General features: G+C 45.0%; 1 protein-coding gene across 50 annotated transcripts in view; it reads right to left on the bottom strand.

The window, feature by feature from the left end:
* SORBS1 (sorbin and SH3 domain containing 1) overlaps window positions 1–12136 on the bottom strand; it is a 202418-nt gene that overhangs the window by 49474 nt on the left and 140808 nt on the right. For all 50 annotated transcript variants that reach the window (XM_083505445.1, XM_083505444.1, XM_083505434.1 and 47 more), the window contains 3 exons: window positions 11959–12088; window positions 11452–11566; window positions 4740–4823 (listed from right to left, as the gene is read on the bottom strand). In XM_083505445.1, coding sequence (XP_083361571.1) covers window positions 4740–4823; window positions 11452–11566; window positions 11959–12088 — 329 coding nt within the window. The remainder of the gene's footprint in view (window positions 1–4739; window positions 4824–11451; window positions 11567–11958; window positions 12089–12136) is intronic.

Below are 12136 nucleotides of genomic sequence, written 5' to 3'. Positions count from 1 at the left end.
CGCAGCGCCCCTTCAGCGAAGCGGCAGGAGAAATGGAGCCCCCTCCATTTCTCCTCCCACTTTGCTGGAGAGGCGCTGCGCAGAGAGGGAGAGAACATTTCCCCCCCTTGTTCTCCTCCTCTAAAACTAGGTGCGTCTTATGGTCGGGTGCGTCTTATGGAGCGAAAAATACGGTACTTTTTCTGTATTAAATGCTGGTGAGGAATGATACACCATGCTATTCCATCCCTCCCAAGGAGATTTCCAACTTGGTGGTTTCTAATATACCAGAAGCATGGGTGGCGTGACCAGAACAGCAGTATCCATCTAAATCAAGTAAAAACCAGGATTCACAGCAACAGGTTTGAGTTGTTCTGCCTTGAGCCCATGTGCTAACCTTTCATAGAGGAAATAGAAGCTTCCAGTAAAACCAAGACCAGAGTTGTGGAGACAACCACAGAAATGTTGGTCAACAGGCCAGTTGAAGCCCATGAGTCAAAACATTGGGGGAAGTAGGTACCACTGGGACCAACACACCTGGGAGGGCAGGGATAAAAGAAGGGTCATGGGAATCCATCATAAGCCCAGGTGACAAGGCCAGAGTTGTCTGCACCAAAGCCATTCCAGTTGGAGCTAGTGGAAGCGGAAATTGAGGCAGCAGGAGAAACTGATAAAACATGGGCAGTAAGAGCCCATCCTGGACACCATTATTAGCACTTCATAGGCTATTTGAACCACCAGTGGCTTAGGCACTAATGTTGAGAACATAGAGTATATCTGTAGAGATTGTAGTTGAAGGAAATGCGTGGTGCAGAAAGGGAGATCAAATCAGAACAGGGCAGTCCCTCAAACGATGAAGGGAATAATAGTCCTAATGTGATGGCCTATGTTCATAGGCACAAGAAGGCCATAAACCAGGCTTCCCCAACCTCGGCCCTCCAGATGTTTTTGGCCTACAACTCCCATGATTCCTAGTTAGCAGGACCAGAGGTCAGGGATGATGGGAATTGTAGTCTCAAAACATCTGGAGGGCTGAGGTTGAGGAAGCCTGCCATAAACTTTCCCAGTAAGAGTCCTCAGGTCCTCTTGGAAGGCCTATGGTCTTGAAATATAGCGGTGCAAGGAGAGGAGAGATGAGATTGGCTGTCCCACCAGGGGCCATTGTCCCATTGGACTTAGCTTCAGTCCAATAGGGGACTAAAACACACACCAATGTACCATAGGCCACGGTTGTCCAGATTTGACTGTGGGCTTGAAAAAAGCTATGTTGTCCCCAAGCTCACAGTTGGAGACCAATGAAAAATGGCGTGAGTCACCTTTAAAAGGGGTCCTCAGGTTGTTCCGATAGAGGTTTCTCTCCCTATCCCAGGCATGGCCAAACATGGCCCTCCATATGTTTTGGGACTGCAACTCCCATCATCCCTAGCTAACAGGACCAGTGGTCAGGGATGATGGGAACTGTAGTCTCAAAACATTTGGAGGGCCAAGTCAGGCCATGCCTGCCCTATCCAAACTGGTTCTTCAATATGCTCAAATGAAACACGTGCCAAAATAAAGCTTTCAGTAAGGAATCACGTTTCCTAATGGCTTTCAGTTCCAGCTTATTTTGGGGAGCATAGTATTCAGTACTGGAGAGTACTGAAGTATTTAACCTGAGAGCATCACACATTAAAAAAACAAGCCATCACTATGTCTGGAGTTATTGCTGGGGAAATGTGAAGAAGCACATTTTATATATATATCTACACTGCTCATGCCTGTCTGTGCTGAGTGAAGAACAAGGAAACAACTTCAAATTCATCTTGGCAAATGTTTCACAGACAAAGGGTTGGGGTTTTGCTTTGTTTTTTACAATTTCACAGCAAGACACTTCTTTCTCTGCTCTTTCAGCTAAAACTTCACCTCCTTCCTGCCCATATTGGCAGATTTTACGATGAAAAAAAGGACCCTGTTATAAATTCAATGTAGGCCTATTAAAATGGCTGTCTCTAATGGAATTATCTGCCCTTCTAATCCCTAGCTGGGTATCCAGATTTCCTACTTAAGAGGATTCCCATGCCTTTAATAGGGATCTTAAAGTGAGAATTTCAACAGCGGAGCTTTCCTTAGCACTGCGGGGAATAGGCAAAGGGGAATAGGCAGAACTTCACTTTGCTGATAGCATTTTGCACTTTTGTAAAAGTGAAAAAAGAAGAAAACAAATTGAATGTTTCGATGGAATCTGATCGCTAGCTGGGAACGCACTTGGAACGCTGCAGAGTGCATTTTCACAGTCCTAAAGGCCACAAATTTCATGGCTCTTACAACCAGGGATGTAAGATTTCCATTCCACCCTGTATTCATTGCTGCTTCTCTTTGCTCCAGTTCATCAACCGCCAAAAACAATGCTATTTGTAATCGCTGTCCGCTGTGGCGAAATTACGCATCTTAATTGATTACATAAATTATGTCATCATCGCATTGTTCCACTCTATTCAATTTAAATACAGAGGAAACAATGCAATTGAGGGGGAAACAGAATCAATTCTCTATCATTTGTAAATTGACAGAAACAACAACAATGTATACCAATTGTATTGTGTGGGTTGTTTTCCATTCCATACATGGAATTAATAAGAGAATGTTGGCAATTTCTGCTCCTGTTTCACCCCAATTTATACCGTATTTTTCGCTCTATAGGACCACTTTCCCCCCTCCAAAAACGAAGGGGAAATGTGTGTGCATCCTATGGAGCGAATGCAGGATCCTTGGCTTCAGCGATAGCAACACGAAGCTTCCGAAGCGCAGAGGGAGCGCTCCCTCTGCGCTCCGGAGGCTTCGCGTTGCTTTCGCTGAAGCCTGGAGAGCGAGAGGGATCGGTGCGCACCGACCCCTCTCACTCTCCAGGCTTCCAAGGTAGCCGCCTGAAGCCTCCAGAGCGCAGCGCGAGTTCCCACTGCGTTCCGGAGGCTTCAGGTGGCCATCCCTGAAGCCTTCGGAGCGCAGCCTAAGTTCCCGCTGCGCTCCGCAGGCTTCGGGTTCAGCAAAAGGAAGCCTGGAGAGGGAGAGGGGTCAGTGCGCAGCGACTCCGGAGGCTTCGGGTGAACACACCTTGAGCACACAGAATGCACCTTGTTTTAGAGGGGGAGAACAAGAAAAAAAAAATCCCCCTCTCTCTTTGCAGCGCCCCTTCAGCGAAGCGGGAGGAGAAATGGAAGAGGCTCCGTTTCTCCTGCCGCTTCGCTGAAGGGGCGCTGAGCAGAGAGGGGGAGAATTTTTCCCCCTTGTTCTCCCCCTCTAAAACAAGGTGTGTCCTATAGCCGGGTGCATCCTGTAGAGTGAAAAATACAGTGATTTGCTGGAGGGGGGTGGTGGTTTTGATCACCTGGCTTTCTTGAATCCCCATAACGTGCAAAAGGAAACCTAGATCTGTTCCACTTCTTACAAAACTGGAGGAATAGGCTCAGGTGGGAATAGTTTGCAATGCTTAACACCCCATGGTCAAAGGTATGGGCTCTTGCTCTGGCAGAAAAGTTAACCCAGGGACAATTTTTCTGATCAATGGGATCCATTTATACAATGTGTGAGAGGAAAAACTCAAGGGGGATTTTCTGGGCAGACTTGATGCCAAAGAACCCTCATTCCTAAGCTTCTGGTGTGAGTTTAGGGCTTAACTGACACTAATGGGAGGGAGCCGCCTTCCTAATTTATTATGTTAATATGCAAAACATGTGCCCCAAATTTAGTTGTTATGATAGGTTTTTTAAAAAAATTAATTCTGCATTTCATGACTGTTTGGAAGGTGTGGAAATCTTAATAAAAATTATTTCAAGAGCAAAACTTGGGTGGATTGCGATTGGTTTCGGAAGTCATCCCATGAAAACTGTGCCCAATCAGAAATGTTCTAAAGTTACGTAAGAATGGATTAACCATCAAAAACTTTCAATTTCTGTTGGATTTTGTATGCAGGACTATCTGTGTGAATTGGGTGAATAATCCGTCCCAGCAGAATTCTTCCACCTGGTTGCCTCTCAAAAATATGAACACGAACATGAAACCACCACAATAATTTAATATTGGTAAAGCACCTACAATATGCTAGGCAGTGTGCATAAATGCAACACGACAACGGAATCAAATTCTGTTTGCTTGTTTGTGTTACAGCATTCTGATATGACACTCCTTCATCTGAAACCCACTTTGAATAATGTGGGAAAGATTAACACAATGGGTCTGTCCATCAGGACATTTCTGGGATTTTTGCCGCAACTGCAGCTTCCTCGGAGCACCGTGGCTGGGAGAAAAGCAGCGGCGCACAAGGAGGGAGGGACAAGCTATGTGTATTGTACAGGATTCATCCTGCTGGCCAAAGATTTCAGGAAAGAGTTGGCAAGAGTTGACGAGGGCATCCTGGCTTGAAGTTATTTAGCAAGAAAGAAAATGGCCGCCCTTGCTGTTGCTAGGGGAATGGGAAGCACCCACTGGAAAATAAAGGAAATACCATTTCTCATGAATTGCAGTGGCATGCTAAACTTCGGCATACGAAGGGCCACCAGTACTGCTGACACAAGTTTAGTGAATTCCAAGTACATCTGTGGCTTGATGCGCAAACAGAAATTCTTTCTGCTTTTTTTTTGTTAAAAAAAACCCCAAGGTTGTATATATTTTTTGGGTCTTACGGTCATAACTATAATCAGAATGGAGGCGGGAGTGTTGCATGTGCGTTTTGTAAGGCAGGCTGAGTTGTTGTTTTTTTAATGGCTGTGACCATCAAAACTTACCGGTTTCCCAAACTCCAATTCCGAAAAGAATTTATACCAAGGCTCATTCTTTAAATCTATCTCTTCTGGGCTTATATCCCGAGTCTAAAGGAGTTGGTGATACGGGAATGGAAGAAAGAGAACGACAACATTATGCAGAGAATAGGAAAGGGCCGTTAAAGATGCGGCGTTCTGCGTCCCCCCCACCGTGGCTTAGGAGGCATTCAATTGGCAGCCTACACCCCATTACTTGGCAATGTAAGCTGCGGTCATACACAGCTCCTTGGGAGTAAGTACCATTGAATTCAATGGCGCTTGCATCTCAGTAGACAGGCATAGAATTGAACTAATGTCACTGGCGAAACTCTGTTTCAATACAGAGTGTCAAAGGTGTCCTGGGTCATTTCTGAACCAGGACAGATAATGCCATTACAGTGGTACCTCGGGTTACATACGCTTCAGGTTACATACGCTTCAGGTTATAGACTCTGCTAACCCAGAAATATTACCTCAGGTTAAGATCTTTGCTTCAGACAGAAATCGTGCTCCGGCGGCGCGGCAGCAGCGGGAGGCCCCATTAGCTAAAGTGGTGCTTCAGGTTAAGAACAGTTTCAGGTTAAGTACGGACCTCCGGAATGAATTAAGTACTTAACCCGAGGTACCACTGTATTGACAAGCAAATGAAGGAGGAGAGCTGGTGAAATAAAATTTCCCCTCAGCTGAAATGCAGACGACATGGTCAGCAACAGCGGGGCGACATATGGAGACATATGGAGACCTTTTCACTAAATATAACATGCGAATAAAGCCTGTTAAGTCCTGCTTAAATTTCCAGGGCAATCCACTCGAAACATTCAATTGCTGAAAAGCAAAAATATGACTTTGGGTTGCAATTTCGGTTGCGACCCCTCCCGCCTCAGCTACCCTCCCCCCCATTTATGTGTCGGTGCAGAACACTGCATCTTTAACAGCACATGGATATGTGAGAAACCCTTTTTCATAAATGGCAAACAGGATGAAGGGTGAAATTCTAAACTAAAGAGGACGCAGTTAGAGAAAGCATGTTACTGAGAAGTCTCTAAGGGGAATGGACACACAAGACTCTGTTCTGTTAGACCACCAACATTTAATACAAGGGTAAAAGTTAAGAGTTCAGACAAAACCAACAGAGTAGGGACAGGACAGGACAGGAACAGAATGACTACCAAGAAAGGCTCTCCCTTTTTGTTCTTAAATTCTGTTTTAAAGCAACAAGCTGGAGCTCTTAATGATGTAGCTAATTAGAACCACAGTACACTTGAATACCTGAGCACATTTAAACATTGGCTCTTAGTGGAGCAGACTGCTTTGCATCAAATATAAAACAAGTTGAGGTGTACCTGATACCATAATTTTGAAATCTGGGAAACGTGCTGAATCCACCTGGGTTAAAAGGTGATTTAATCTTCCCAAACGATAGCTACTGCACAGTGTTTTGGTTCCATTCTCCTTGGATGATGTTAGCACGAGGGACTGAATACAGCAGAATAATGTTTTGCTTGGCAAGCGCAGATGGACTCCAAACTCAAAATGATTGGGGAAAGCGATATTCCAGCTATACAAAGCGACTAACATTCTTGTTGGTCCCAGGAATACACCCCCCCCCATTATTCCTGTGCTTTGGGGTCACTTGACTAGCAGTGAGATTGTCTGACAGATTACAGAGACGTGTTGTTGTCTTCTCTATAGTTTAGGAGGGGGCAAGCAATATTAATATTTGCTTTCTGGCTCATCGTAAGTCAATCACTTTCCCCAATCTTTCCATTGTAAAAAGAAGCTATGAGACCCTTAACTGTCAAGGGCGCTAAAGACATTAGCCCTTGGTTGAGATGAGTCATGTTGACTCAGGCCTCCTCTAGCAAAGTCCCAGAAGCTCTTGCAGAGTCTGCTAGACACCTTGCAGGCCTGATTGGTATTTTTCTAAGTACCCCTTAGCAGCCAAAAGCAAAGAAAAATAGTAAGCTCTGGCATTCCACAAAACTCTTTCTGCTAGTTCAACAAGGATTCCAACTAGCAGGAGCCAGATACCAGATAACTCTTGTTTTCACTTTCAACACATCTCAAATGTTTAAACTACTTGTGATATTACGCATGCCTGAGTCCTGTGCTCAGAATTTTCCTCTGAGTTGGAATCGACACAGATATAAAAAACGCTGTGAAAATGCTTTTTTAAAAAAACGTTTGGGGAAATACGTTGAATTTTGCAAAGCTCCCTTTCGCCATCTAGTGTCACATTTGTATATTGCACCTTAAAACACATTTAAAACTTTTTATCTGCAGCTGTATAGCTGAGTTGCTAGTCTCTTTTCCCCACCTCTGAACCAGTTAAGGACTTGGTAAGGGTGCGGAGGAGATTAATCCTTACCACCCTAGCTGCAATTTGCTCCAGAGAGACTTTCAACACTGGGGTTCTAGAAGAGAGTTTTTAGACAAAACCACTTAAAAGCCTTCTAAAACTTAAAGGAAAAAAATTGTCTTGTAAACCTGGACAAACTTTAATTGAGGTAGGAGCAGTTCAGAATTAACCTACTCTATACCTCTCTGCCTGTGAGACGAGCAAAGCTATGACAATGTTGTAACCATATCTGTAAGCTGTCAACTGCTAGCCTATGACACTTTCGTATATTTAGTCCCATCATTCCATTCCATTCTTAGATAAATTCGGAATTTCTGGGGTACAGAAGAATCCTTCCAACAGACACACACACAATCAAATACATATTTAAATGTTCATTTTCTCTCAATATATATATTTAAATGTGCGTTTTGGTATGTCCAAACTGCACAGATAACGCTGGAGCACGACAGTTGGATCTGACGGACAGCTAAGTGCCAATCAGCATGTCAGGAAGAGATTCAGGTCCTTTTGTTTAGAAATCTGCAAAGACTTAATTCCTCAAGCATCTCTAGTCGTCTTCTTTGCAAATATCAGGCTCTGAGGGCTTTTCTGATACTGGAAGTGAGACAGCCTGGGGAGAAAGTGCTTGAGCTATACAGAGCTTAAGGAAGCAAGATGGGGGAAAGGTTCAGCTTCTCTCAACCACACACCTCTTTTCATACTAATTTAAGGCTCCCACTTAGATGCAAACGGGGTTCAGGTGTGTGAATAAACTGTAGAATCATAGAGCTGGAATAGACCACAAGGGCCATCGAGTCTAACCCCCTGCCAAGCAGGAAACACCATCAGAGCACTCCTGACATATGGTTGTCAAGCCTCTGCTTAAAGACCTCCAAAGAAGGAGACTCCAACACACTCCTTGGCAGCAAATTCCACTGTCAAACAGCTCTTACTGTCAGGAAGTTCTTCCTAATGTTTAGGTGGAATCTTCTTTCTTGTAGTTTGGATCCATTGCTCCGTGTCCGCTTCTCTGGAGCAGCAGAAAACAACCTTTCTCCCTCCTCTAGATGACATCCTTTTATATATTTGAACATGGCTATCATATCATCCCTTAACCTCCTCTTCTCCTGCTCAACATGGCTATCATATCACCCCTTAACTGTACCTGCTCAGAAGATTTTAAAGCTAGAAGCTGATTTATTTTAATGGCAGAATGGACGCCCTGAAGGCTATGCATCACAAGTGTGTGGCCACAGGTACAAGAAAAAAACTCCACCCACTATGAAAATTAAAACACAAAATGTGTCAGTGTTTGTAACAACTGGTGTAGCTGCTCTGTGAGTCGCCTACTGTGGTCTTCTAGCAGTTCAAAATGTTCAAGTAGCCGACGCTGAGTGCTTTCCTAATCCTCAGATCCTAGCCACTCCAGCGTCGCTGCAGACAGTTACAGCTTGCCACCAACTGCTCCAACGCACAGCCACTGATACCACCAGGACTCATCAGCTCCCTGCTGAGACGCTGTCAGTCGTTTTGCACTCTGCACATGCTCAGAAACACTGGGCCCATAACCTGTCAGTGTTTGTAAAAAACAACAACAACGAAGGAAAGGGTTCTGACTTCCCTTTGTCTCCTCAGCCTGGCCCTCAGACCCTTGTCGGCATAAAAGAGTCCACAAGAATATCCTTGCAGAGTGCTTTCTGCTTTTATTCTTAAAAGTCTTTGTGCAAAAGCGACTGACACACAACAACACTACCAGCTTTCACCAACCAACCCTACATTTCTCACTCTATATATACAACCCGGTGAAGGCCGCTGACTCATGCTGACCCAGCTTTTTAAGCATTAAAGAAACAGCGGCCATTTTAGCCGTGACAAAATGGACAGAAGAGGACTGGCCAAAAATGGGGGAAAGGGCGGGGGGGAAAGAATCAGTGGTGTAGCCTAGGGGGCGGGCCCCAGAGGCAGTTTCCCTGGGTGCAAAATTTCAACACCCGGTGCTGCCTCAATACAGCTGCACGCTTCCATCGCTGGGCTCCGTTGGAAACAGCTTCTCCATGCGAACCAGGAAGTGACCTCTGCAGATAACAAAACAACTCTTCTTTTCTTATCTCTGCAGCTGCAATTTCCTGGGTGAGGTGGACGCCGTTAGGCAGCTGAATGCACAGGCGTCCTCTGTCTGTTTCCCTCACCTCCATCCCTCCATGCAGTCCCGGGCACCAGCAACTCACGCTACAGCACTGGGAAGAAGGTACATGCTGAACCTAATAAATTGAACAGGCCTAGGTTGCCTTAGCTGAAAAAACACACCCCAAGTGACCATCCCTTGTGATGGTATACACCACTGTGGTAGTCAATAGAGAATTGAGCAGGAACACATGGGGTCAGCCATTTAAAACATTAACACTAGACCTGAAAGGGAGTGTGCTGCTACCAAAAACAAAAGACAGCAAAAGCTCTAGCTCTACATTCTGAATGATGTTCCTTGCCGGCATAAGATGTTCCATGTGTGTGCTTGCGCAGAGCTAGTTTGTCAGCTTGGACATCATAGCAAAGAACGGAAAAAATCAAAAGGGCGGCTACACACGAGAGAGGAAAGTCTGTGGCTTGTTCACAATCCTCCTAGACCACGATCATTTGAACTGAGCCAATTGTCGTATTTTTAACACAGACTTCCTTCTGCCTAATGAGAAACAGCTTCGAAACTTCGCGAAGCTCTGTACAAACATAAAATGCTGCCTTGTGCAGATCACAGGGAAATAGGAAGCTGCCTTTTATGGACTCAGACCCTTGGGCCATCCTGCTCAGAATTGTCTACACTGGCAGTTTCTCTCCAGTGCCTCAGACAGAGGACAGTGGTGGGTTTAGGGGAGTGGAACTTTGGCGGCACCACAACCCACACACAAACAAGTCATGCTGCAATCAACTGAACACAACCAACACAACTCTGTCTGTGAGGTGCAAAAGTCCTGTGTTATGCTGACACAACCCCCTACACTAGCACTATGCAACAGAACGAAAAAACAACACGCCTTCCCTCTCTTTCCCCTCAAACTGTAGGATGTCTATGACAAAAGTGTCTCTCACTACAACCAGGCATGCCCAAAGTCCGTTTCGGGGGCCTAATCCGGCCCATCGGTCGGTTTAATCCGGCCCCCATAGCAGTTTATTTCCTGGGGTAAAATCCTAAAAAAACCTCAACGACTTCAATCCTAAAAAAAGGTTAACAACTCACGGCCCTTTACTTCATCAAATATGGCCCTCTTTGAAAAAAGTTTGGAGACCACTGTAAATGAACTGTGAAAAAGACTCCATGACAGGCATCCTCAACCTTCAGCCCTCCAGATGTTGTGGACTACAATTCCCATCATTCCCGACCACTGGTCCTGTTAGCTAAGGCTCATGGGAGTTGTAGGCCAAAACATCTGGAGGCCTGCAGGTTGGGGATGCCTGCTCTATGAATTGAATCTTTAGTTTAAAAACCTATGATGTAGAATGGAAGGCAGTGGGTGGGTTGCTGATTTTTGGCCTCACACAGGGTGCTGGAAAAATCTGAGACCCAAAGGTCGGCCACTGCTGAGGATGTCTCAAGACCTAATTGGAGGTCCTGCGGACTGAATCTGGGACCTTTTGCAGATACTCTATGGTCCATTTAGCCCATTATTATCTCTGCAAGATGGCACTGACTCTACAGCAGCCTACAAATATAATGATGCTCTCCAGATGTTTTGAAACACACCTTCTGTCAGACCTTCCATCAGCTGAGCTTTCGCCCACAAGCGGAGCTTTTGCCCAGGATACTTGCTGCATGGGGAAGGAGCACAGATGAATTTATGAAACCAAAACTCATTGGTTTGGAGCTGCATGCGGAAGGTCGTAGGTTCGATTCCTAACATCTCCATCTGAAACTCTGGAGGGTCCTTATGTTCCAAACCTTGGCCACAGGAAGAACCCAAAAGCAAAAGAGAAGAAACAAAGCCTGCTTTCTCTTAACTTAAAAACCTTGTGGAAACTCTATTTAAAACTCATTATTGCTTAGATTCCACACTGAATGCACCAATAACACAAGGCGTTAAAAATCAGGCCCACCACCCAACAGATTGTGGTGTCCAACACGGATTATTAAGTATTTGGCAAGCAAACCGACCACATTCAACACACTCCAAAGAACTTTGCAACGGTGAAGGGGCCTTGGCCTATTCACCAGCTGTTTTCGAACAGGACGGAGGATTTTTAAGATGTTAAATATAAGTTTAGACGGAAACTTAAAAAACAAGACTGTAAAACCTAGCCACATGGAAGCATGCCAGCGGTGCAGGAAGAGGGGAAAGCATATTAGTAAGATAAAATTAACATTACCAATTTTTCATTGTTCAGAACAGAGGACCTTCCTGGCTGATATTCATAAATGCTTTTAGGTTCAGCGCGGTATTTTCTTGTGTCCACCTTCTTGTCCGGAGGCTCCCAATCATTCCTGGGGCGGAATATAGTTTGTTGTTGTTACAGAAACGAAATATTTTCACTGGGAGGCTAATGCTAGTTTAATCACAAAAATGCTTCAACCAAAAGCAAAAATCAGGCTTGGAGAACCGCGTGGTTCAAATTAGGGGCGTGAGGAGTTTCTTCTACTTCCTACACTGATACGCCAAAGCATAATTCCAGTTGTCAAAAATGCGCTGGAGCCCATTAACCAAACTGTAATTACTGCCTTATGTTTGGAACCAGATGCACGCAAAAAGTATGCAAGCACCTCTCCTTTCTCACTGCGCCAAACACACTTGGTTTGAACTGAGGGAAAACTCAGAGGCTTGTGGCAAAACAGGTGGCGCAAGTTAAAGCGCTCCTGGTGAGGAGAAACCAAGTTACCTTTCAGTGCTCGGTTTAAGAGAAGAGGTACGAGCTGGCAGGGGCAGAGTGGCAGATCTCTTGACCACTTTCTCCATGTCGATAGTGTCGTTCTCGCTCTTGGAACGGGGTACTGAAGTCTGTGCTCTTGCTGAAAAGGGAGCATTAAAAAAAAACACACAACATGGTTACGTCTGAA

The sequence above is a fragment of the Podarcis liolepis genome, assembly GCF_965112155.1.
Source record: "Podarcis liolepis genome assembly, chromosome: 5".
NCBI classification, from domain to species: domain Eukaryota; kingdom Metazoa; phylum Chordata; class Lepidosauria; order Squamata; family Lacertidae; genus Podarcis; species Podarcis liolepis.
This window is presented reverse-complemented; position numbering and strand designations above follow the sequence as displayed.